At 38.4% G+C, this 25309-nt stretch overlaps 12 protein-coding genes across 12 annotated transcripts; 4 read left to right on the forward strand and 8 right to left on the reverse strand.

The window, feature by feature from the left end:
• The first annotated feature begins 133 nt into the window (after positions 1-133).
• BDF20DRAFT_881161 (asparagine synthase) lies at positions 134-2987 on the forward strand. Its single transcript, XM_053081658.1, has 6 exons — positions 134-456; positions 592-694; positions 789-877; positions 1056-1204; positions 1309-1801; positions 1890-2987. Exons 1-6 carry the CDS (start codon positions 357-359, stop codon positions 2783-2785), a joined length of 1830 nt encoding a protein of 609 aa, XP_052933893.1. The 5' UTR covers positions 134-356; the 3' UTR covers positions 2786-2987.
• Positions 2988-3398: 411 nt separating this feature from the next.
• Positions 3399-4721, reverse strand: BDF20DRAFT_837197 (uncharacterized protein; the record flags this gene model as incomplete). The annotated part of the gene is made up of 1 exon (XM_053079024.1): positions 3399-4721. One exon carries the CDS (start codon positions 4719-4721, stop codon positions 3399-3401), a length of 1323 nt encoding a protein of 440 aa, XP_052933894.1.
• Positions 4722-5901: 1180 nt separating this feature from the next.
• Positions 5902-8004, reverse strand: BDF20DRAFT_914706 (uncharacterized protein; the record flags this gene model as incomplete). The annotated part of the gene is made up of 1 exon (XM_053084225.1): positions 5902-8004. One exon carries the CDS (start codon positions 8002-8004, stop codon positions 5902-5904), a length of 2103 nt encoding a protein of 700 aa, XP_052933895.1.
• A 1589-nt stretch (positions 8005-9593) lies between these two features.
• BDF20DRAFT_824171 (beta-lactamase-like protein) lies at positions 9594-11303 on the reverse strand (the record flags this gene model as incomplete). Its single annotated transcript, XM_053077870.1, has 4 exons — positions 9594-9824; positions 9919-10196; positions 10285-10758; positions 10826-11303. 4 exons carry the CDS (start codon positions 11301-11303, stop codon positions 9594-9596), a joined length of 1461 nt encoding a protein of 486 aa, XP_052933896.1.
• Positions 11304-11985: 682 nt separating this feature from the next.
• Positions 11986-12250, forward strand: BDF20DRAFT_823602 (H/ACA ribonucleoprotein complex subunit 3; the record flags this gene model as incomplete). The annotated part of the gene is made up of 2 exons (XM_053077811.1): positions 11986-12039; positions 12110-12250. The coding sequence occupies 2 exons, from the start codon at positions 11986-11988 to the stop codon at positions 12248-12250; spliced, it is 195 nt and encodes a 64-aa protein (XP_052933897.1).
• Positions 12251-12731: 481 nt separating this feature from the next.
• Positions 12732-13615, forward strand: BDF20DRAFT_906933 (Thg1 C terminal domain-containing protein; the record flags this gene model as incomplete). Its single annotated transcript, XM_053083322.1, has 4 exons — positions 12732-12808; positions 12915-12959; positions 13044-13299; positions 13376-13615. 4 exons carry the CDS (start codon positions 12732-12734, stop codon positions 13613-13615), a joined length of 618 nt encoding a protein of 205 aa, XP_052933898.1.
• Positions 13491-15997, reverse strand: BDF20DRAFT_945530 (fungal-specific transcription factor domain-containing protein; the record flags this gene model as incomplete). The annotated part of the gene is made up of 6 exons (XM_053084845.1): positions 13491-14333; positions 14401-15109; positions 15174-15335; positions 15404-15574; positions 15723-15906; positions 15973-15997. 6 exons carry the CDS (start codon positions 15995-15997, stop codon positions 13668-13670), a joined length of 1917 nt encoding a protein of 638 aa, XP_052933899.1. The 3' UTR covers positions 13491-13667.
• A 72-nt stretch (positions 15998-16069) lies between these two features.
• On the reverse strand, positions 16070-16364 carry BDF20DRAFT_796504 (uncharacterized protein; the record flags this gene model as incomplete). The annotated part of the gene is made up of 2 exons (XM_053076280.1): positions 16070-16216; positions 16284-16364. Coding segments are annotated over 2 exons (228 nt in total), but the record flags the coding sequence as incomplete, so codon positions are not given.
• Positions 16365-16499: 135 nt separating this feature from the next.
• BDF20DRAFT_881193 (uncharacterized protein) lies at positions 16500-18622 on the reverse strand. Its single transcript, XM_053081659.1, has 5 exons — positions 18351-18622; positions 18141-18281; positions 17969-18073; positions 17646-17889; positions 16500-17577 (listed from the first exon to the last, which is right to left on the reverse strand). Exons 1-5 carry the CDS (start codon positions 18478-18480, stop codon positions 16923-16925), a joined length of 1275 nt encoding a protein of 424 aa, XP_052933901.1. The 5' UTR covers positions 18481-18622; the 3' UTR covers positions 16500-16922.
• A 115-nt stretch (positions 18623-18737) lies between these two features.
• Positions 18738-19392, forward strand: BDF20DRAFT_823823 (putative acyltransfersase; the record flags this gene model as incomplete). The annotated part of the gene is made up of 3 exons (XM_053077833.1): positions 18738-18899; positions 18996-19172; positions 19231-19392. The coding sequence occupies 3 exons, from the start codon at positions 18738-18740 to the stop codon at positions 19390-19392; spliced, it is 501 nt and encodes a 166-aa protein (XP_052933902.1).
• Positions 19393-19510: 118 nt separating this feature from the next.
• BDF20DRAFT_823412 (uncharacterized protein) lies at positions 19511-20198 on the reverse strand (the record flags this gene model as incomplete). The annotated part of the gene is made up of 2 exons (XM_053077789.1): positions 19511-19934; positions 20023-20198. 2 exons carry the CDS (start codon positions 20196-20198, stop codon positions 19511-19513), a joined length of 600 nt encoding a protein of 199 aa, XP_052933903.1.
• Positions 20199-21811: 1613 nt separating this feature from the next.
• Positions 21812-23690, reverse strand: BDF20DRAFT_906936 (tubulin gamma chain; the record flags this gene model as incomplete). Its single annotated transcript, XM_053083323.1, has 7 exons — positions 21812-21844; positions 21906-22394; positions 22487-22936; positions 23006-23188; positions 23301-23354; positions 23440-23552; positions 23642-23690. 7 exons carry the CDS (start codon positions 23688-23690, stop codon positions 21812-21814), a joined length of 1371 nt encoding a protein of 456 aa, XP_052933904.1.
• Positions 23691-25309: the final 1619 nt, after the last annotated feature.

A 25309-nucleotide genomic window follows, 5' to 3' on the forward strand; every position in this document is an offset into this window, starting at 1 on the left:
AGCCGTAGCAACTATCTAATTTGACAGGATCAAGTGACAAGCAGCTTCAGCAATGAGAGCTTCCCTTTGTGTACAGTTTTAACGTGACGGGGAATTTCTGAGTCATGATACGCAAGACCATTTTCCGGTTGCCAAAAAAAGAAAAGAATATAAGGAAAAAAAAAAAAAAAAAAAGAAAAACCAGTCAGAGGACGACTTTTTAAGACGTTTCTATTACACGAACTGTAAAGCACTATATGCACTTTCAATGAAAAAAGTTGTGTCAGAAATGATGCTTATTATCTTTCAGTCGATGTAGCTTTTTCATACTCTCGTGTACAGATTTGCTTTTCATTTTTTTTCTTTCAGTTTCGCTGATGTCGGTGATCCAAATTGATTCTTATCCAATGATAACCGTTAGAGCCTTTTTTTTCTTATTCGATCCATTGGATTTTAGTCGCCGCTCCATGAGTCAAAGTAACGTACCTTCCCCTTTTTACCGTTGGTTTTTTTTTTTTTTTTTTTTTTTTTGTGATCTTTCTATTAGCGTATAACTGTCTTTTCATTCTTTCATTTTCTTTTCTTTTTCCTTTTTTTTTCTCTTTTCCCCAGTCAACTTCGTTTTTCATTTCAATATGTGCGGTATCTTTGCTGTTTGTAACTATCAAGGCGATGTCGATGCTTATCGTCAACGTGCCCTTTACCTCTCCAGAAAGTAAAGTATCGAATGATCATACCTGCAGTCACAACAGTAGAAGCAGAACTTTGTCATTGACACCTATCATTTCTTTTCAATTGTTAATCCATAGAATCAGACACCGTGGTCCTGATTGGTCCGGTTGTCACGTTGCTAAGAACAACATCTTTTGTCACGAACGTTTAGCCATTGTTGGTGTTGGTAAGTTTGAGAGCAAGCAGGAGAAGGGAGAGAGTTTTTTTGTAAGGCACACAATATGAGCTACTGCACAAGCAGTGTTCATGTGTACATAGAAGAGAGTTTGTGTGTAGACGAGTGAAAGATATAGGCGGATGAAGCTAATTCTTTCTCTTTCTTAAAAAAAAAAAAAAAAAAAAAGATTCTGGTGCTCAACCTCTTGTCAGCGAAGATGGCAACCTTGTCCTTTGTGTCAACGGTGAAATTTACAACCACAAGCAATTAAGAAAGCAATTAAAGAAATCACACACATTCCAAACACATTCTGATTGTGAAGTTATTATGCACTTGGTAAGTAGAATAATGAAGGGCTATCGCGTGTGGGCGTCAAAATAGAACATTTCCGGTGCTAACTTATCATCTCATCCTTCTTCTTCGCCCACAACAATACAAAGTATGATGAAATGGGTACCGATCTTGTTCAACATTTGGATGGTATGTTCTCCTTTGTCCTCTTAGACGTCAAGCGCAACCGTGTCATTGCTGCTCGTGACCCTATCGGTATTACCACTCTCTACTATGGTTGGAACTCCAAAATGCCTGAAACCGTTTATTTCTCCTCTGAATTGAAGTGCTTGAACGAAGAATGTGACAAGATTCTTTCTTTCCCTCCTGGACATATCTATGATTCTGAAACTAAGGAAACCACCCGTTGGTTCAACCCTACCTGGTGGGATGGAGAAAAGATTCCTACCAAGCCTGTTGACTATAAATTGTTGAGAGAATCTCTCGAAAAGGCCGTTCGTAAGAGATTGATGGCTGAAGTACCTTATGGTGTTTTATTATCTGGTGGTCTTGATTCTAGTTTGATTGCCTCTATTGCTTGTAGAGAAGCTGAAAAGATTGCAAAGAGCGGTGAAGCAGAAGATGAAGATGGTTTCGATAACAGTAAGTACAGGACGATGAAAACAAAAGTTGAAAGCGGGGAGGAAAAACAACCTACTAAATGCTTACCCTTGATTTTTTAAATTGATAGGCGGTCCTAGATCTTGGGGTGGTGTCCATTCCTTCTCCATTGGTCTTCCCGGCTCCCCTGATTTACTCGCTGCCAGAGAAGTTGCCAAGTTCCTCAAGACCATTCACCACGAATATACATTCACCATTCAAGAAGCCTTAGATGCCGTCAGCGATGTTATTTATCACCTTGAAACCTACGATGTCACTACCATTCGTGCTTCTACTCCTATGTATCTTTTATCCCGTAAAATCAAAGCCATGGGCGTCAAGATGGTATTGTCTGGTGAAGGTTCTGATGAAGTCTTTGGTGGCTACCTTTACTTCCATCAAGCCCCTGATGCTGCCTCTTTCCATACCGAATGTGTCAACCGTGTCAAGAACTTGCATACCTCTGATTGTCTCCGTGCCAACAAGTCCACCATGGCTTGGGGTCTTGAAGCACGTGTTCCTTTCCTTGACAAGGAGTTCTTGGAAGTCGCTATGAACATCAACCCTGAAGAAAAGAGACCCAGCATTGCACAAAAACGTATGGAAAAATACATCATCCGTAAAGCCTTTGATACCTCTGACGATCCTCAAGCCAAGCCTTATTTACCTGAAAACATCTTATGGAGACAAAAGGAACAATTTTCAGACGGTGTCGGTTATAGTTGGATCGATACTTTGAAGGCAGTGAGTCAAAACAAAGTGTCTGACGAAGAATTGGCACAAGCTGGTTCCCGATGGACCAAGGACACACCTGATACAAAGGAAGCTTATATGTACCGTGTCATGTTTGAACAATGGTTCCCTCAAGCTGCTTGTACTGAAAGTGTTGTTCGTTGGATTCCTCGTGCTGATTGGGGTTGTCCTTCTGATCCTTCCGGTCGTGCTCAAAAAGCCCACGAACAAGCCTACGTTAAGGATAGCAAATAAATGTAATCTCTCTCGCCCTCCTTTGTTTTTTCTTTGCTTATTTCAGAAATGTAGTCTATTGTATATTTATGTAAAGTAAACAAAGGAGACTTAGAATACATTTCTCTTTATTATATTAATAGACTCTTCTTATATTTATTTGCTTCTCCAAACAAAACAAAACAAAAAAAAAAAATGTACAGAAATAAAAAGTAATTATGCTCTTTTCCTTTTATAAATCATGGCGTTATTGTCTGCAAACACGCAGAATCACGCAGTCTGAATGGAGGAGAAAGTTGGCTTTTTCTGGCAGAGTGCCTTTACAGTAGAAGCAGAGATGTTAACAAAGGTTTAAAAAGGTAAAACTCGTCGTACTTTGAAATGCTAATATGACCAAGGGAGGATTTTCTTTTATTATTATCACACGAGGATATAATAGTGAATGTATACTATGTATAATGTGTCAAGTACATATATATGTTGAGCATAAGTGCATATATCAAAGAAAGAAAATCTAGGATTATGTAAAGAATGGCAAAAAGTTTAAAAAGTACAGCAGAAAGAACACAAGAAATGTACAAATAAGGTAGTATTTAAGAACAGAGGTATGGATCGTAAGATCAAGGATGATTTTTTATCTGATGATGATGGAGGGTAGTCGAGAAGCAGAAGAATCTGTTGTAGCTAAGGATAACAAGGATCGTGCCACCTGTTGTTCTTGTGTTGTATCATATTCATATTCTGAAGAAGAGCATTCAGACACACTACTGCTGCTGCTGCTGCTGCTATAGTGATCATTGTGTAATTCTGTTGTTCCTGGACGGCATAGAGTAGTCGACTTGCTGGCGATTGCGGTGTCTAAATCAGATAATCTGGCTACTGTGTTTGATAAAAGCTGAGATAAGCGACTTACTTCACTTTTGAGTGATTCGCGGTGGAGCTGTAATGCTTCGATAGAAGTATCTTCATTCTTTTGCGCTAATTTGAATGGTGGTGGTGGTGGTGGTGGTGGTGACGATGGTGTACAATGACTGTGAATGGATGATAGCGGTAAGATATTTCGTAAGGTTTGTTTGAGAGGAGGTAAAGTGATATAGTGACGGTTCTCTTCAGTTGGAGAGAATAAATGCTTGTGAACGAATGGATCTCCGTTGTTATCTTCCACCATAGAAGAAGGAGTAGGAAGAGGAGGAGGGTATAAAAATGGAAGTTCTGGGCTATTATGTAGACTATTGGTAGCTTCAGTACTGTTACTGCTATTGCTGCTAGGGCTATAATTTGTTCTATTGTGATGATTGATTGGGCTGAGTTCTTTTTGAGGAGAACGGACTAATGGCGACGAGGTAGTTTTACGGATAGAATGAGGTTTCTGTTTCGGCGAATGGATTGTGTATTTCTTGATTTTTCTCAATTCTTGATCGTCAGATAAGTCAGCAAGATTGTTGGAAGTATTCGAAGGTGGAGGTGAGTTTGGAGAGCAGCGTTTTCTACGACGGATCACCGTGCGCATCATTGTAGGAGGTCGATGAACATGATGCAACTTGTAATACAGGCCACACGCATTGCAGATAGTCTTTCCGGCTGCATCTCTTCTCCACAGCGGTGTTGTCGTGGCTTGACAATTTGCACACACCATATTTTCGTTTTTTATTGTCGTTGTAATGCAGGAATTGGAAGCATCCAAGATGAATGCATTGCTGCTATTACTGCTGCATTGTGAGGACAAGCCGTGTGGTCGTTGATTTGTCTCGTCTTCTAGAATGCTTGTGTACTCGTTACCGAAAGAGCACTTATCGCACACAGGTCCTTTCCCACTTTCACGTCCCCACAGTTGAGGACGGAATAGTGTCTGGCATTCAGCACAGCGAGTAAGAGATCGCTTACGAGCTTTCGTTTGATGCTGATGCTGTCGTTTTATATTATTGACAGGCTTAACTTGAGTTGCAAAAGTGAGCATTGGAGTTTGTGTGGGCGTTAAAGAATCAAGAAAAAAAAAAAAAAAAAAAAAAAAAGAGAAAGATGAAAGGAAGAGAAATGGGATTTTTGCAGCCTTTTGTTCTATATCGTTAATGATAACAAAAATAGGTTCTGGGATACTTTCAATTTGACGTTACATTTCACCCCTCAAAAAGGGCAAACGATAGATAATACTATCCAATTACAAACACGCAACTGATCTATAATGTTCCCACAATAAGTTAAAAAATTGGGGGACATTCCAAATCATTATAGACGGTTTGACGGACGAGCCTTCTATATTTTTCATAATCAATCGACATATATCCTTTCCATTTTATACAGCTTTGATAGGTCCTAAACGCAAAGAAATAGCCAATCGTAGGGTCGATTTGTATTATAAATGCTCTACACATCGGAAAAAATGTAGATCTCTAAGCCCACTCGTTCGAATCGGTCCTATACTTTTTAGCTCCTTGTTGTTCAAAAGTGGGCATATGATACACCACCCCCCAGGTTTGCCGAAAATATAGGCTTTTTCATATATTTAAAAAGATAACAAATTTATCTCGATCATCCAAATAAAGCAATAAATTGAGATTTTTTTCTGCTCCATGTGGGGAAATTATACATTTGCAAAAATATACCCTTTGCCTGTCGTTTTAATGCCCATCCGCAAAAATCCAGTTTTGCACACTTCTCAAACAAGGAGGCATTTGACCATCATAGACTAACAGCCAATTTAACTTTGAGTGCTATATTGCTAGATTGCATACGATCATGTCATTAGACTCAATTCGACTGTATTTACTTGATTTAAAATCGCTATATCAAAAGAGAAGGGATAAAAAAAACCCAATGTTAAAGACATACAGATTAGATTGAGCACACCAGAGCATATTCCGTTAAAGACGTCAAAACCGAGCTGATCTTCAGTTTCTCTTTTGGTACTGAAGAGGGCTTTAAGCGAGATGTTTTTAGCTCGAGTAGAGTTGGTTTGACGGTGCGTTGCCTTTATGAGAATTGTTTATAAACTCTAAGATAAATACGAAATTATGAAGGTGTCCGAGACTTACTGTTGAAGCAGCTCTACTTTAAAAACGTAAATAAAAAAAGACAGCAAAAGCCAATGAAACAAATATAAAGTGTACCATGACTATCTATGCATTAGCTAACGTGCACTATTCACTTCGTTCATTGCCCAGCAATGTCGACGAATGAAACGGCATCATAGTGCTTGCAAAGTCAAAACTAGTTTGAACTCCAACGTTCACTTGATCCCAGCGTTTCATCTCAGCATCAGCCTTTACATCTTTTAATTCTTGCTCCAGTTGTCTTTGCTTCCCGAGTTCTTTTAAAACAGCTTCTGTATGAGTATCCTTCACTGTAGACATCAATTCACGAAACTCCTTTCTTAAGCTGCTCTCCTTTATTGTCAGTACTTGTTGATCTGCTATTTGCTTTTCCAGCTGTAACTTCTCTTTATGTAACCCTTCAATTTCATCTTCAAATTTCTTGCGTTCCGTGTTAAAATCCACAATATTCCGTGTAAGTCGATCATACTCTTTTAGAAGACGCTCTAATTCAGCCTCTGTACTAGCAGATTGTAGCATGAAGGCAGATTCTCGCGTTGTGTATATGTGTTGTGCTTGTCTAAAGGCTTCACGCAGCTCTTCAAGTTGTTTCACAGAATCTGCTTTTGACATAACGCCTGCGTTATCATCAACATTCGCTGTGACAGATACTTTTTTATGCATCTCAAACTTGAGCTTCTCTTCCTCAAATGTTCTCCTTTCAGCATGCAGCCGCTGCTTTTCTTTTTCGATCTGCTGTTTAGACTGTTTCAGAAACTCTTTTTCTTTCATCAGTGATGCTCTTTGACTCTTTATATCATCCTTCTCTTCCTCTATTAAACGTTTCATATGTTCAATCTTTTGCTTTTCTTCCAGTAAAGCTTGCTTTTCAAGCTCGGCAGTCGCTGCTTTCTTTTCTTCAGCCTCTTTTTTGGAAGCCACAGCCTTTTGTTGCTGGTTGAGACTCTTCACTTTCTGCCTTTCAGCCATATATCGATCTACCAATTTAGTGACAGCTTCTTTATAATCTGTACTACTACTTTCATTATCGTTATCAAAGACGATATTGCATTTCTTCAATATGAGTTGCTCTGTCAATGTCCAAGTATGTTTTTCTGCCGCATACTTGTCTGTCACTGCCGTCAGTTCTTTTTGCTTTTCTTGATAATGCAGCTCTAGTTGTGCTACTCTTTCCCTCTGTTGTTCAATTTCCTGCTTGTGTTTTCGTATCTGTTCTTCTGCTGCCTCCTTCATCTTCTTTGACTGCTCAGTGTTTTCTGCGGCTGATGTATTAACCAATGCTTCAAGAGAAGCTATCCGTTCTATCAACGATTGCCGTTGCTTGGCTTCTTGCTGCAGTTGGCTTTTAAGACAGACGATGGTTTTCTCATCTTTCATCAGTAGATTGCGTTGTGAACGACTGCGTTCGAGTTCCATGACTAAATGAGCGCTACGTTCGCGTTGGCGAGCAAGCTCTTCTTCAGCTGCAGAAATGGGTGGGTTTCTTTTGTTATTACCATTCATGAGTTTCTCTTGTTGCTGTTTTCTGTAACAAACTCTTAATTTTTCAAGTGCTTGTTCAATTTTTTGTACCAACACAGAAATGCCACTGTTAGCCGAAGGGCTTGATGACAATCCTCCCTCTGCACCGCTAAACCCAAATGTGACAGCTGTGGCTGCTGTATCAACAGTATCATCATTGGACAATACAGAGTTAGACGCCGAGGACCAAGAGGACACAGAAGAAGCGCAAGAGGTTGATTTCATCGACGAAGAACTGACAGTCAGTTGCTGCTGTTTTATAGTCACCTCAGTCTCATGATGAACCTCCTCTTGTAGAAGCAATTCTATTTTATTTAGGATATGCGTCAATATAGCAACTGCTTCTTCATTGTTAATTCGATTTTGATGGTGCAGTGCTAATGTGCCAGCCAAATGTTGGAGGTACCGTAGTTCCATGTTATGGACAGACTGGCTAGTGAAGAAGAGATCATCCAATAATGCAGAGGCTTGTTGACTTGTTTGCTGAACATCTTTTAAAAACTGCAATAAATCATCTTCTTCGCTGTCAGCCGAACAAAAACTACTAGGGTTGTGTGTTTTATACATATCATTGCCGCTGTTCTGAAGCTTCAGTAAAGTAGCTGACGCACGTTGAGTCTCTATGTGTATTCGAATACGCTCATACAAGGATCCTAATACGGGCTTCATTCTCGTTAATTTCTTTTTTTTTTTTTTTTTTTTTTTTGTGGAAGCAATGGACGGGGGTTAGCAGGCAATGGTTCTCTTTTTGAAAGCTCAGAAAAAAATAATATATATATATATTCTATCATCTCAAAGAAACACTACCTTTTTTACTTCTTCGGCTTCCGTAAAACTTATCGTTTCAAACTGTAATGCTGTCACGACAGCATGGGAAGTATTTAAATCTTGTGTTATCTTCTCATAATCCTCTACGTTAAGAACGGTATTGGCTTCTACATTAGATCTGCAGATATTTGTATTATGGATGCTTGTGGAGATAGTATCTGTGTATTGCCTCCATGGTAAATCGCTTTCCTCCACCTCTTTGACCTTTCTAAAGACTGATATTGTAGGTGTGGATTCGATCGAAGCTGCTGCTGCTGCTGCTGCTACAATGTCAGTGCCAGCGCTATTTTCTACTGAAATTGATCTACTCATTTCATTCGGTTTGTGTATCTGTTGTCTTTGTTCTGCTGGTTTATTTTTCTCAATTATACGGGTGATATCTGCTTTATCATCATTGACCACGATAGATGCTGTTTTCTTTGTAGACAGTTGCTTTCGAATGTATGGAAATTTCTTATTATCGCTACTGCTGCGAACTTGATTGACAGTGACATGCTGTTGACTATATTGCTGCCGCTTGTTCACATTCTTCGTGCCGTTATTTTTATCCGCTGATAGCTGATTTGACAATGGGGATGCAGTAGTATGCGTATCCTTCCTTAAAGCGAGTTTGCTAGCTGCAGTTGCAGCCATAGTGCTATCAGATAAACCGGTCTTCGACTGATCTTCAGTACCCCTTAGTGTAGAGTTATTACTGTGGCTCGGCTCTGCGGCTGTAAGCTTAATAATCGCTTTGTGATTTCTTAACGAGTTTGTGCGAATGGGTCTCTCAATACTTTTTGTCTTGGTTAAAACGAAGAAGAGGCAATATTCATATTCGATGAGAGTCGTCCATAAAAACGAGATAAAGGGCAAGTGATGTATATGTTAGTAATTGAAGCGCATTGATCTGTACGCAATAGGATAATAATGCGAACTTTGAGCTAGACTCTCCCCAAGAAAAAAATCTTACCAGAACGTCGGTAGTATTCATTTAAAGAAGAGTTACGTTATATGTTCCCAAAGACAGATATGGATTAAAAGAATGTAAAGAGGCGAAAAGAAACATTGAAGAAAGAAAAGGATAAGGAGATCCAAGCAATAACGAACCGTATATAGGTAATAAATAAGCGTCTCGTTTGCAACTTGATTTTTTTAAATATGATTTTATTTTTCATATATTAACTTGCCATTTCAAGCAATCTTTTACAATTCCCGCAAATTTGTCACTACAATCTTCCTCAGCAATGCCCTTACTTTATCATCGCTGGCAATAATGGTAGTGCTTTGCCCATCCATCATTATCCGTGCATTCATGTCCTCAGGTAGCTCAATGCGAACTACGCCGTTTGTATCTTTTGTTATATTCACCGGGATGGAGTACTAAAACAAATTATATCAGATTTACCACGTATACCATCTCCTTTCTTCAGTCTTTTTGAGTTGTCTCCTTATTTTTTTACCTCTTCAAACTTCTTCATAATAGTGCTCAACTCTATGTTTAGCTGGTAATCACTTTGGTTATTCAATACCACAGATTCGTCGTCCTCTAAATTGAGACTAGGTTGAATTTCCAGGCGGTTGTTGTAGTAGTTTAGAGTGCCTTTGATGGATGCCCAGGCAGACATGGGCACTCTGCCATCCTGACTTGGTAGCATCGTGGGTTCAATGGTCCTTGCCAACTGTTTGAAAAAAAAAGCAGATTAAAATAAGGATTTAGGGAGCTTTACTTACTATGTACGCGCAACCATAATCGTCAAAAGGCATCATAATTACCTTTTCGCTCACAGACACTCTTTCCCAGTTCCTATTAATATCAATACTAATGACTTCCCCTGGTTTAAAATATTGCACTTGTGTCATCTTATTTTCCATTGTTTCAATGGGCGATTCACTTATATGACTGTGCATTATTTTGGGAAGCAATAAATATTTAATGTTGTTTTCATGATGATGCCAATGAGGAATGCATAAGGGTGGTATATCTTGTAATCTCAAGCGCGTATCCAGAGGTATATTAATGACGCTCATTTTACAGTAAGCGGGTATATAATCTTCATTGAAGTGAGGTGTATCAGGATCTGATGTCGTCAAGGGAACGAATAAAAGAACATGCTTTGAATATTCTGAAACTTCCTCAACGTACTAGTGAAAATGCCTTTTTCTTACCTATCATTGCGCACATATTCATTTCTGAATCTCCCCAATGCTTTAAGAACCACGATAGAAAACCTTTTTGTGGACAACTAGAATCACCTGTAAACACAATGCAAGGCTTGCGCAATAATTTGTTTGTAGTTGAAGTTGTAGTCGCTTCCAATGAATTGACGGTTACCACACCTCCCGTAGCCATGAGTCCACCGTGCGCCAATGGCATTTGCGGTAGATACAATAAATCATGACGACCAGCGTTCATCCATTCACCGCAAATATTAGCATATTTCAAACTTTGATCAGCAATAGGACTGACGACGTAAATGGGCGTCTGGTGTTGTTCACCACCTATTTCCATACCAATCGATCTGAAATATTCATTGATATCACCGATCAGATCAAATAAAAGACCAGTAGAAGGTGTTACAATAACAAAATTGCGTTGGGCCTGTATTGTACGTGCTATAAAATCATCATTTATGAGTTTCTTAATGCTTCTTCGTTGCCCCATACTTCTTTCAGTATTTACCGATTTGAACCAATAATTTTGACTTGGCCTTATCAAAGGACGATGAGGAGCCCTCTTCTTGTTCTTCATCTGCTATAGACGTCTCATTTAAACCGCCGACAACAACCACGTCCGCATTTTCTAGAATAGATGTATCCATTGGTGCTGGATGTAGTGTTGAATGAAGCGAAGAGTCAGATAAGAACGCAATTTTCTTAAAACTTGTCTCTAGCAACCAGTTGGCACTGCCTAAGGAATATCCGGAACTGAACGCGACAACATGCAATGTAGAAAAGAGGGACAGAGATTCGTTATATCCTACAGGCTGTATTTTCTCAATGCAACTAGAAATATCTTTCATAGAATAGATAGATCGCCAACCACTAGCATTTGTGTTATTTTGACGAGAACTCAACAATTGGGAAAAATGGGTCGCGTGCGTCGGCTCAACGCGGGATGATGTGAATTGTTGTCCATGTTCTATCACCAACTCCTCCATTCGCTGTTTGCCATATTCAATGGTAGGTTCGGTAGCTAATATCCGACCTTTATATCCTGAATATTCTGTTAAAAACGGTAAACCGGCTATACACTGACTGTTGGCTATGAGTACCAAATCAATAGACTCGATATCAATCAAGTCAAAGTCAGGTATTCGAAACGTAGTCTTTTGATCGCAATGAGCGTAAGTGGTACTCAGTGAGGAGTATTGGGTATCAGCGACTCTTTTGCCCAGTGTACTGAAAGATGAGAGTATACTACCAAGGTCATTGTTTCGTTGTCGTCCTTGTTGTTGCTCGTCATCTTGCTCTGGTTGGTGCGATTCGGGTTGAGGTATCGTCATCTGTTCCAAAGGACAGTTGATAAGTATAGTATGCTGATTAATTTTACATAGGAACGTATTCAATTTTGATCCTTCACGGTCGATACACTGTATTTTCATTTTTGTTAGAGTCTTCTGACAACTCTATCGCTCTCTTGCTGTCTGAGCAAAATTGTTGATTGTGTTCCGCATGAATTTCGTACCTAACGTATAGAAATGTGGCTTGTGAATAGCAGAAAGAAAGTCACCAAAAAATTCCCCGTAATGATGCTGAATGGTTTGACCATATTTTTCATTTTTGAAGAAATTTGAAAGCAAGCCTTCACAGTTGTTTATTAGCAATTAGAATTCAAGCAAGATGTATTTGATGTACTATTTAAACGATAAGGGTGAACGTATTTACACTCTCAAGGTACCTATTATTACAATGTCGTAGATAGATAGTCTTTAAAACTTTTTACTTACTGTCTCGTTTGTATCAGAAAACTGATCCCAAGGGCATGCCTACTAAATCAGCCCACCCAGCTCGTTTCTCACCTGATGATAAATTCTCTCGCCATCGTGTCACCCTTAAGAAGAGATACAACTTACTACCTTATCAACGCCCTGCACGCGCTTTATAAATAAATCTATTCAATAGCCAGAAAACAGCTCATTGGTAACCTTTCATTTGCATATCCCTTATTGATAAATTTGAGGATTCGGTGTCCTTTGTAACAATCATCTTATGTAATCACTACCTTTTGTAAAATACGTACACAACTTCGAACGTTTGCTTTAAAATAAACCGTTATTATTTCTCTTCATGCTCTTGTAATGAAAAAACCTTTTTCGACAATTTCATTTCTGTTGTGACTTTTGGGCCGCCCTCTCAATAACTGAATCGAATGATTCACTTTTGAAGGATTTTCAACTTCTCTTTCAATTAAACAATACCGTTAACAAATGGCTAATTCAAAGTATGAATATGTTCGTCATTTTGAGTTAGCAGACAACTTGTTACGAAGTACTTGGCTTGTGGTTCGTATTGACGGTCGTGGCTTTCACAGATTCTCACAAACGCATAATTTTGAGAAACCCAACGACAGAAGAGCCATTGACCTTATGAATCGTTGTGCTATTGAGGTCATGGGGGATATAGGCGATATCATATTAGCCTACGGACAGAGCGATGAATACAGGTAAGCGACTGTCAAGTTATTAAGTGGTAGCAATATTACATACAGTAAACTCTGACAGCACTATACTTTCTCCCTTGTTCTTGTTTCTAAATCGTTGTTTGTTCAGTTTCATTATTCCAAAGTCATCCAGCTTGTTTTCACGTAGATCAAGGTGAGAAAAAGCTCGAATGTTGTCCTCACCGCGGAAAAAGAGTTGCTTAGTTTCGTATTTCATGTAACCGTAATGATCCACTAGTAAAATATCTTCGACTATTGTCAGTCTATTCGCCTCGAATTATGTCATGCATTGGAGCGAATATTTTGGAGACAGCAAACTACAATATGCGCCATGTTTTGATTCAAGAATTGTCTGCTACCCTAATGACAAGATATTAAAAGATTATCTTAGTTGGCGTCAAGCTGATTGTCATATCAATAATCTGTACAACACAACATTTTGGGCACTTGTCAAATCAGGCTTATCAGAAACAGCCGCTGAGAACAGATTGATGGTAAGAGCAAGTTGAAAGAATAACGAAAACAGCGAAGCGAGTTATTTATCTCTTCAAGTAATTTAACTTCAATTAGGGTACTTTCGCGAAGGATAAGAATGAGATTTTATTTACAGAATTCGGTATAAACTACAACAATATTGAGCCAATTTATAGGAAAGGATCGACCATTATCCGCAAAATGACAGAGGTTACTTCTATATCACCAAACACAGGTGAAGAAGTGAAACGAATTAAATTAATACCTACAGCTATTTATGTCGATATTATCGGAGAAGGTTTTTGGCAAGAGCATCCAGAATTGTTAGAAGAATAAAGCAATTTTGTTATAGAGTACAACTACTATTAGAAAATTGCCATGGCATCTTTCATTGTGGTGGAGGTTGTTGATAATATAAACTCATGCTGGGCACATCCGTTAGGGAAGTAGTATTAGTTGTTGCAGTGGTTGCCGAGTCATACGGTTTCATCATAGATGCTCCTTGTGCAGATGATGTTGGGACTGAAGGAGGAGGTGGATAATTCAGATTATCAAATTTAGTATTGGGTGCTGTATCAAATATAATTTGCCCGAATAAGTTGGAGTCGTATAAGAACTCACTACTGTTAAAATCGATATTTGTGAGGTAACCCAGTTGGTGAAAAAGTGAATCACTGCTGTATGAGTTTTGCTGCTGATGAGGGTTTGACATAGAGACAGGAGGTGTTTGTTGAACGTGAGCTGTACTTGTTGGTATGAAAGATGAATAAGATGAAGATGTAATGGAGGATGCATTAATAGAAGAAACGTTGGTATTTAAAGGGCTGCTCAACTGTTGTACTGGTTGGCCTTGGAACGGCTGCTGCTGCTGTTGTGAAAGTGGAAATGGCGCTTGATTACTATTGTTCGTGTGTATATAATTTCTTGTATTGCTGATAGGATTATTTTCGCCATATTTTCGATATTCCACATCATACAATCTACTATGCGCTGCTAACATATTACGCGCAGTGGTTGATAGCCTTTCACAAATTGGCCAAAAGGGACGTAGTGACTATAATAATTGTAACCTCAGTATTCAAAATAATTTGTAAATGTTATATGTTGTTGGCAGAACTTACTTCTAACAGATCATCAAGCACAGCCAAGCCAGCGTTACTTTTTGCGTATGATTGCTGATCAGATGAGAAAAAAGACGTCATCAAGACCGTTGAAAATATATAAGCGCTGTATCCGAGATACGGTAAAAAGTTAGCACCACAAATATCACGAATAGCCTTGAAAACGTCTGTTGCTATTTCTACTGCCATTTTGCACGCTTGTAAACTTGTTTGGATATATTTATAAATAGTTGCAGGTAGCTCAGCTGTCGTTATTTCACTATAAGCTAAACTTCCTCTATGTAAAGCTAGCATACCCGCACAATAGATTGCATGTGAACACAACCAGAAATTCAGATAATTTTGACTGGCGCTATCACGATAAAGATTCAAGTGTTTGATGTCAAATTGATATTTTTCGGGTAAACTTTCGCGCCAGTGGCGCATCATGGTATCCAATTGACCAAATTCGGGTATTGGCGGCCAAATGACGGTAGATGAATCAGTCTTTGCTCTACTCATATATTTGACAATTTCACCAAAAATCTCAATTACATTAAGAAAAGCAGGAATACAGCCCATCAAAGGATCATTTTCGATGGCAAGATGGTTCACAGTGTAGCCTTGAAGTGGATCCAGTAATACACGGCTTTCTGATAACGATGGCGCTAAAACATCATAGTCATTAATTTGAAAACCCTGAGGACGGTTGGTAGCTGTACTTGCAAACCTGAATGCAATCAAATGAGGGTAAATTTCACGATATCGTTAAAGTTAGAACTTATAACACTCACTTATCAAGACAAAGACAACTCCAAAAAATACGTCTTCTTAATGCCATTGCAGCGTAATCAACAGTTCCATCTGCTGATAAAATAGGTGCTTTCAAGGTAGACTCCTTGTTTAAACCCAATTCTTTACACATTCTCACCGCTATACCACTATATACATAAGCTCTTAATAGAGCAATAAACCATCTTGTTATCAAACTGTATGATGAAACGAATCTCCATTTGCTACTTACTTTGAACCCGAAGCTCGACCATACTCCAAGCATGACATAATACCCCAGAACTGTAAATTAGGTATTGTTGGCTCTAATAGAGTAGCATCGATTAACGCAGCTGCTTTCGCGGCAAATCTTTCACCTGCTAGATGAGGAGGATCGGTTTTAATGTCGGGATGATCTGAAAATCTACAACGATCAAAAAGGTAAACGTAAGAAAAATACTATATTTGGTGAAATTATCTATGCTTTTCAATCAGCGATGATTATTACTTGGCTTCAGTAACTACATGCTGTATGATTTGCAAGTATCCTTTCAACAATTGCTTGATCTTACCTTGCTGCTATCGCCATCACTACCCAAAGAAGAGGTTTTGAGACGTTTCCCTCTTTTATCAATTGCTTCATACGCATACGATTTACAAGTGGAAAAACAGAGTTAATGTACTGAAAAAATAAATCGATCAAATGTGTAACGATTTCTGGCGGTGGGATGTCGTCTTTGAATGCATCGCTGTGAACTACCAATATAAAAGAGTTTATGATCAATACTTTTGGTAGACAGTATTTTATCAGACGCTCTTTACCTTCAACAGCATTGTAGCGCGACATATATGTAAACTGAGGTGAGTTTTCGTTACTGCTTGTGGTTGCTGTTGGTACGTCCACAACGCCGTTGTTCGTGAGCCTTTTCTCAAGTTGTGCTAAACGTTCTTCTAATAAACGAACATATCCTTTATGAGGACCCCTTTTCTTATATTCTGTATATTGACATTGCAATTTTGCTTCTTGACAATGAAGACATTCCGGCTTTGTGCCATCGCACTTGATCTATAGAAAAGAGAAAAGAATTAAGTACGTGTGTGACTCAACTACAAAATTGAGAAAGCTGGTAAACCTTTTTCTTTCTACAGATAATGCAAGCCTGTGTAATTCTTCGTTTTTTTTCTGGCTTCTCATTTGTTGCCTGATTTTTATCGCGTTCGGATGATTCCAATTTACCGGTTTGAAGTTCCATAATACACGTATTTTACAGAAAGAAGAAAAAGCTTAAAAGATAAGGGAAAAGCATAATTAAAGAGAAAAAAAAAAAAAAAAAAAAAAAAGGAAAAAAGACCATCAAGAGACCAGAGTCGGAGCTTTACACAAAAGTAGTACGGAGTTTTAAACGAGACAGCTCGCCTATTGCTTATTCAGCAAATCTAGGGTAAATATAACCCCATTCAGGCTGTTCCTCGGCTTACTTATGTGATAACTTTAAAATGCTTTATAATCATTGAAACATATATTGGATATTCGATTACTAGCGGCGATCGGTATTTAGATAAGTTTCTGGTGAGAACTCAATACTCCAGAATCCTGGAGGGGTAGATGGACGCTGTTGTCGCTGATATCGATGGCGAGAGTGGGCTTGAATACGTTCATCACGAGTTACATTGATTTGCTGCCCATTCAGAGCGGTTGTTAGAGTTTCATCAGCATAGAACTATAAAGAAAGGGGTTCAAAGGGAAAAAATGAATCAGTATTGTTAGTCTACTACTTTCTTTTATTGATTCTAAAATGCATTACATTTTGACACGCAATGCATGTCTCCCCTTCTAAGTGACCTCGGCCATGTCGATGATGTGAATCAAGGGGAGCGGGTATATTTGCATTTGTTGAATATGTGGTATCAGTTGAAGATGGAACAATAGAAGTGGTTTTTGCACGAGTTAATTGCTGTCGTTGCTGCTGCTGTGGCTCTTCTTTCTTGATCTTCGGAGTAATAGCAGTTGTTGAAGTAGTAGTAGTAGTAGTAGTAGTCGTGGTAGTAGTTGTAGTTCTAGACATTTTTACACCGTTAGTAGCTCTACGTTGTTGCTGAGGCTGATAATTCCCTATATCACTCAAAGGTAAACAACGATCTTGCGCTTGATCTGCTATTTGCAAAGGTCGTTTTTGTGGAGTCAAGGTATTAACATTTGCTGTTGCGGAAGGTGTAGATGACCTAGAAAAAGAAGAGGATGGAGAAGGAGCCCTGTGGTTTTCATCATTATTGCTTCTCTTTGGTTTAACACTCTGACTGCTAGGACTCTTTTCCAGATTGCCAAACATTCCACTGACCGACCGTTGCATCATGCTGGGCGTACGTGAGTAAATTGCTGTTTTTGATGGTTTCGCTGCTGCTTTCTGCATTTTCAGCTCTTCAATTCTAGATAAACAATAGAGATAAAATTATATGCAATATGTAATTGCTTTTTATCTGAGTAATGAACATACTGCGATATATAGTTCTTGCTATGCTCGTTTGCTTTCTGATTTTCATCCATTAACTGAACAACTGAATCGGACAGTCGCTTATTATCCAGCTGCAGGTTCCTGTTTTCTTCGTACAAGGTTTTGTTTTCCTGCAGTAACTCTTTGTTATCAATGTAGGTAGACTGCAGCTTGCTGTTTGCTACATTCAAATCCTTTTGCAAGTCAACATTTTTTAACTTGATTGCATTAAGCTCATCTTGACAACCTTCAAAAATAAAAAGAAATAAAAATTAGTCAAGCCGTCCTTGTAGTTTTACAATAAACAACAAATATAAACTATTTACTATGAAGCAAATCAAGGGCCCCTCGAGACCTTTCCCGCTCTTCCTTAAGTGAAGACTGTACATGTTCAAGTTTCCTACGGTATGCTAAATTTTCTGCGCGAAGCACTATATAATCAAATTGATATAAAATGAGCAATACGAAGCACAGAAGCAAACAGCTGCAGGGACTGACCACTAGTTTCCGTATCTTTCTTTTTTATTGTTCGCTTATGTTGTTTTATCTCTTGCTGAAGCAACCGAACAGACGTTCGATACTTATCAATTTGATCTTTGTATCTCTGTTTCATATCTCCGTAGTGCTCAACCGAAGATTCTAACAAAAAATCAATTATTAGAGCCAAGGACAACTGTTTGAATTTTAGAAGAATTGATCTCATCTTACCTTCGACATCGAATTGCTGTGTATAAGATACACTTGCTTGACCGTGTTCCAATTGATGTTGATCATCGATCCAATGTTTCACCTCTGTTATAATTTGATCAGAATGAGGAGCTACAACATCTCCTGTCATTTCTAGGATATTAATAGAGGAGAGCTAAGAGATGTTGCAAGGTTGTTTATTGTCAGTGGAAACAGAGATACGAAGTGGATGGTATTAATCTGATTGCTTAAGAGAAATAAGTCAAAAGTAGAAGTGAGTTACTTGTTCTCCGCATTATACGTCGTGACTGTATCGTAAAAGTTCAGAAATCTCAAATTTGAAGCAAAACTGAAAGAGTAGCTTTTTTTTTGACTATCATTCCTTTCTATAAAATATACCCAAAACAAATGAGCAAAGCCGTTATCATCGATGGCATAGCATACAACGAGTACCAAAGCGAATTACAATTGCCTGAAATTATACGGTTGATCGAAAATGATTTGTCTGAACCATATTCTGTATACACATATCGATACTTTATACACAACTGGCCGAATTTATGCTTCCTTGTCAGTAATTCAAAAATTGTAATGATACCTTACAGAAACGCGAACGATTCGACTAAATTGTTCTGCATCTGTTGTTATGTATGGATATTTGTATAGGCTTTGGATGGTGATGAGCATGTGGGTGTCGTCATTTGTAAGTTAGACAGACATAAAGATAGACTTCGTGGATATATAGCCATGCTTGCTGTAGCCAAGACGCACAGAAAAAAATCCATAGGATCAAATTTGGTGAAAATGGCTATTCACGCGATGAAAGAAATGAATGCAGACGAGGTAAAGAGTATCGTTAAGCGAGAGCTACCTAACATTTTCTGACTAAACAATATTACAGGTTGTTTTAGAAACAGAATATACCAATTCTGGGGCATTACGGCTTTATGAAAGACTAGGCTTTATTAGAGACAAAAGGCTTTACAGATACTATTTAAATGGTGTGGATGCATTCCGGCTAAAACTGTTTTGTAAAACAATGGTGAAAACTAGATTAATTTAATTGTATAAATCTGCATAATACTACAATAAGCTGTAAATATAAACTATATGTAATGAGCCAATGATACACTATGTACAAATGATTAAATAACAAGAAATATGTCTCCAACATTTTAAGTTTATAATTCTAGTTGTGTTTTCGTCTTCGCCATCAAAAATTCCTCTGCTACCACCGGGTCTGTTATCAACTGTGATGCTAACGTGAATACGGTAAAAACGCCCTCTCTCATATTGCTAGCAATCCTCACCATACGTTCTTCAAACTGCTCCAATTTTGTCTTCACAGGAATATTCGGATCTGTAATTTCCTGCTGTTCTTCAGGAACTTCTGTTTGAGCCATTGCGTCCATTGCAAGTTGCGAGCTATTACTGTTCTTCCTATATAATTGCGCTTCCTTGGATAAGAATTTGACAATCATTCGATAGTAAGAATCAGGCTTCTCTTGTTGTAATCGATCCGCATTTCTCGCACGTAGTGATGTGACATCATGAATAAATATTTTAATAACCTGTTGTGGATATTGTATGTAAATTTGCTCGTAACTATAAGTAAATGAATAAAAATAGAAGTAAAGAGCTGTTTAATAAATGACAACTGCCCTATCAAGATGATTAGGTAATAACCGCTTACATTTCTGGATCGATTTCGCCAGAGTCACCCACCAAAATGAATTTACGGTGCGGAAAATCTTCAAATATCTGTGCGATAACTTCCAATTTGTGTCTACCTGGTTTGCCACGAATCAGCTGTTGCGCGCTTACGGCTCTCAAATGGACACTTCCTACAGGAAACTTTTTATCCGTCATAAACTCGCTCAAGGCTGGATAGACTTGCCACGGTGAATTAGAAACGTAGTGAAAATGAGCGCCCTCATCAGCCCATGCCCTATACACGTCGTTCATATGAGGCACTTCTCTGGCTGTACTAAACAATGTGTTCTTCAAAATAGCATCTTTGCCATCCAGTACATCTGTTATTTTAATTGTATCATCAATATCTGAGATAACTGATATACCAAAAGGTTCAATAATATCAATTAAGCCAGCAAATTGAGTAGGTGGTGTTGAACCGTAAGTGTTCACAGTCCTCAATTTGCTGCTTGTAGTATCTCCACTACTAATATCATTGTTATTGACTACTTCATTATCATCATCGCTGCAAAAACTGGCCTGTACTGTTAAATATTTGGATTTTTCTTTCAACATTTTAATAGACCCTTCATTCAAATAAATCACTTCTTGAAATCTTCCACTAGGCCCTGTGTTGACTGAAGCTGCAAAATCACGGATTCTTTCTTGCTGGCCCAGTGTCAAGTGTTGCTCATTATCTTGTATTAACTTTTGAGCCAAAATTCCCGGCAAGGTTAGTCTGACGCTCACCATTCGCATAGTCTGACATCGAAATTGATTCAAAAGTGTAGAGAAATGATTATCTTCTACTGAGTTTCTAGCCAAACCGCCGTATTTTCTACCAGCGGCTTTTTCAAAGGAAAAACAATGTTTAACAAGCTGAATAACTGACAAAATAACAACTCACTTTGATCAACTTCCACTCAATGTATAGCTACTTTGCGGTCAATTTACCCAACAAAAATCTATCAAGTCGGCTAGAACCTGGTTGTGCAAATGCCCAGCCTGCAATGATTACTTTATACTTCCTGTCCTCCTTATTCTTTCCTTCTGATTTTACTTGGCATGCGTAAGTCGGAAACAGCATGCATTGAGGCTGGACTGCTTCCGGTAAAGATTCTTCTAAAATAGCCTCTATATCCTGTGTATCCGTGCGTTGTTTCAGTCTATTGCTCAAAGGCTTCTCTTCTTGTCGAGTGAGCAGTCCTCTTTCTCCGCTGTGTATTGTTGCTGGGTTGTCATCTCGAATGGCAGGCGATGCATAATAGTAATCTTTGATGGCGCGACTCTTGGACTGGATAAATGATTTGAGTTGGTCTCGTCTGCGCAGAAGTTTATCATGGTCGAAAGATGACATAGTAGCAAATCATAAATTTCATGTGCAGAGCGAAAAGGAGCGATAAGATTCTGTGGGTTGCATACAAGTGAAAGATGACCAACAGTAAACCTACCCCAAAAAGGAAACTCATCGCTCAAAATATTTTTTGTGTCACTTTAATCAGATGCTTGCACAAAATGTATTCAGTGGAAGGGAAGTTTTATTCAACAAATTGTTCGATTTGGTTTGTTTGCATTAGAAGATTATAAAATGAAACCTATTTAAGCTAACGCACCCATAAACGAGTTTTGAATAACGCAAAGGCAAAACTTCAGTAAAGGAAGCTCATAACAATTGCGCCTTACGGATAATGACAAAGAATAGTGATGGACTCAAATAGCACTGTCTACTACACTCTTGAGTACACATCAATTTCCATTGAATAAAATTTGTGATATTTTGATAGATGCAATTAAGATGTTTCCATTGGTGATGCGTTTAAACCCTACAATGAATGAATTATCAGAAGGCGTATTCAAGACAGCATAATCACGCATTGCACTTACATAGTTTACATATTCCGGCGTCTCACTTGCCAGGTATTCATCAATCAACTCCTGCACAACATTCCTTGAATCCTCAAACTCATCCAAGTCATCCGCGAACATGCTGTATTTTCTGTATTGTTCCAAAAATGCATTTCGCTTTTTCAGTTTGTCATATTGATCGCATGTACGCTGAAATAAAGAGGTGATACCAGTATGGTTAGCCAGCATCAAGCCACTCACACGATGCTCTGCGGGGATATAGGGTGATTTCTTAGATAGGGCCACTTGAATACTAACAGGACCCCATGGTATAAACTGAGCTAATCTTCGTTCTCGAATGCGTAGTAAAGATTTATGCACCTCAGTAGGGTCCACATCGCCTTGGATAATATTCAAGATGGATATGTAACAGCTGGTTCTCGATAATCCTGTCGAAACCATACGAGCTTTAGGTCCTAATAATCGCCTCATCACATCTAATACTGTTGTTTTTCGTACTGAGATAGCCTAAATAACCAAACCGAATATAAAGCTCAGAGTTGGCTTTTTGTGATTTCTGTGCCACAGGTGTCGCTTGCTAATCCATATATTTATCTTACCTTCTCAACTTGTTCACTCGAAAATGGTGTATATGCTGTTGTTAAGAAATGACAACGAGGTGTTGGTATTAGAGATGCCACAATGCTGACGAGATCATTATTCATATAGCCTGGATATCTTAATGTCGTAGTACTTGCTGACATGACGGTGGATACAAGTTGATTGGTTTGTTCGAAAGTAGGCTGATGAATGTGTAATCGATCTGTTGCAATACGCGCTAGAGCAGCATTATCTAATACTACCACACAATCTGCGTTATTCGTGAGTCTTTTAAGCGCTAGCATACTGTTATAAGGTTGAACGACTGTATCGGATACTTCTTCAGAATTGGGAAAGACTGAATAAGTCTGAATGAGTTTTTTTGGATAATGATCGTTGAGTTTTTCTAATAAGAATGACCCAAGCCCAGATCCAGTACCGCCTGCGATAGAATGTAATAACATGAAACCCTACAAGCGAAATGTTGTGTTTTAATATAAATAATATCTTCAACAACATGCTTATTGAGGTTAATTTACTTCTAATGAATCACTATTGTCTGCTTCCCTGTCCACCATCTCCAGTATATCTTCACACATTCTTTCGCCTTGTGTATAGCCATTCGGCCATGTGTTTCCTGCACCACCGCCGTCTTTGGAAGTATATATATTTTCTGGGTTGTATAAATTCGCGAATGCTCCAGCTTTGATAGTGTTGATCACCTATAAAATAGTAGATGTTGCATGATTTAGACTGTGGTTGTAGTAAAAAGGGCGCATCCGAAAAATCCCCCAAAACACATTCGCACCCATTCAAATAGTCAGTTATTCATACTCTTGGTTCAAGGTCTAGTAGAAGTGCTCGTGGTATATAATGTTCATCATCGGCCTGAAAGAATAATAAACTTTTCATGGTTAGTAACCAAAAAAAGAGAAGGAAAGATGCAATCTGGAAATTCATTGAAGGTTGATACCTGATAGAAAAACACATCTTTTCTATCGCCACCTTCTGTTGCAAAATCTTCCAAGGTACCGTCATTACTGATCCCATGCTCTGCACAGATCTGCTTCCAGAATTCACTACCAACTGCGATTGTAGTTGATGTTAGCGTCTATTGCAGATTCTTATCCAATCTTTTTTGAAATGATACACTGTAGTGACCAAGAATAACATACTCTGATTACCACATTGGCCTGCTTGTAAAGTAATGATTTCCCTTGGCATCTTGAAATAGTAGATTCTTTGAATAAGTGATCTTTTGGGCGTTTACAATTTTATTAGAAAAGAAATCGAATGATTACCCAATACCGACTCCCGCTTAATCAACTACTTATCAATTTGATTGCCCGGTCCTTACATTTTTTCAATCAACTTGATTGCGTTTGGTCCTCGGTTCGGTACTCCAAAAAAAGCATAAAAATGGTACTTTTTCTGCAGTTTAAAAGCTTCTACAGTTTTATAACATATATAAGTATATATTTTTTTGATTATATTGAAATCTATATATTCGTTCATATGTGAGAACGATAGTTCATTTTTCTTGCCTTAAGGCAGGTAAAAGCTATTTGAGACACATTTTTGAAATTGTAAAACACAAAATTTGAGATAAAATTTTTACATTTTTTCTAGTATTTGAGATACCTTTTTAGGTTTTATGGTTTTAGGTAAAGATTTTATTTTTAGATATTATTTTCTCTTTTCCTGCTTTTTTACAAACTATTTCTGTTATTTTTCGGATAAACTTTATGCATTATGATACAAGCTGCAATTGAAATTAAACCAGCTCACCACCATTTTAAACTCTCTTAAAGCATTACAAGAAACAATGATTACTATGTTGCCAACAGTAATCTTTGGCGTCATTATTCGGCTTCAACGTTTAGACTTCATCATCACATCCAAATGCAACAAGCATCAGGTATAGGGGTGATCCCCAAACGGATGTTCACCCTGTTCTGGTCCCTTCCTTTGTTTCTTCCGGCTCGTGACCTAAGCTATCGCACCATTTTGAAAAAATTACCATGCTTATCAGTCTTACAAGCCGCAGGGGTAGTTTCATCTGCTACCTGCAGACTCTGTAATCATGATATTGATACGTTCGAACATTTTACAACCAGTTGTCCACCACGCTGGCAGATATGGCAAGAAGGCCTCGCGATATATTTCCCATCCTTCGACTTTGATCCTCAAAGCATCTCCACCGCCCTAAGATTACACTCGCCACCATCACTATCTTCGTCCGAGCAATCTCGATTTTTCACCGTCTGCTTCAGTATCCATTGGGCTATCTGGACGTCATTCTTTCGAATGATATTCCATGATATTCCTTTTCATCCCCCATCCGTCTCTAGTAAAGCATACAACATAATTTCTTTGAGCCTGTCTTCCTCGCAGCTCATGCGGGAAGCGGCTGCTTTCGACTAATTTACTTGTCATAGAAATCTTCTTTTCCTTCTCCATGTTCCACCCCTCAGCGATGTGTGACTAATTTATTATTTTAAAATAAAATAATCTACAAAAAAAAAAAAAAAGTAGTAATGGAAAAGAATGTAATGGGAAGAGTAACAAGCTCTTGAGTGGAATATCCTCCAATGGGAGGGTAACATTCAAATGGTCAAACGCTGTGAACATAATCGGTATAACCGAGGTTGGGTAACAAAGATGAGGAGTTCGATGAATAGCGCAAAAGAAAGGAAGTATGGGACTAGTAAATGTGATGCCCATCATCCGGAAATGATGGCGAAGGAGTACTTGAACTAGGGAAGGCTGTGGTGAGAATAACATTATTAACCATTTCATTTGCAGGATTAAATGTTGCATCGCAACATTTAACAAACCAACTC

Source organism: Mycotypha africana (genome assembly GCF_025528875.1).
Source record: "Mycotypha africana strain NRRL 2978 chromosome Unknown BDF20scaffold_8, whole genome shotgun sequence".
Classification (NCBI taxonomy): domain Eukaryota; kingdom Fungi; phylum Mucoromycota; class Mucoromycetes; order Mucorales; family Mycotyphaceae; genus Mycotypha; species Mycotypha africana.

Bases quoted from the DNA above. Each gene is read 5' to 3' on its own strand.
- BDF20DRAFT_881161 (XM_053081658.1), top strand. From the start codon at position 357: ATGTCGGTGATCCAAATTGATTCTTATCCAATGATAACCGTTAGAGCC. The intron at 457-591 runs GTAACGTACCTT...TCTTTTCCCCAG, and splicing joins TCGCCGCTCCATGAGTCAAA to TCAACTTCGTTTTTCATTTC. The intron at 878-1,055 runs GTAAGTTTGAGA...AAAAAAAAAAAG, and splicing joins TTTAGCCATTGTTGGTGTTG to ATTCTGGTGCTCAACCTCTT.
- BDF20DRAFT_881193 (XM_053081659.1), bottom strand. From the start codon at position 18,480: ATGACAGGAGATGTTGTAGCTCCTCATTCTGATCAAATTATAACAGAG. The intron at 18,282-18,350 runs GTAAGATGAGAT...ATTTTTTGTTAG, and splicing joins ACAGCAATTCGATGTCGAAG to AATCTTCGGTTGAGCACTAC. The intron at 18,074-18,140 runs GTCAGTCCCTGC...TTGATTATATAG, and splicing joins GAAAGATACGGAAACTAGTG to TGCTTCGCGCAGAAAATTTA.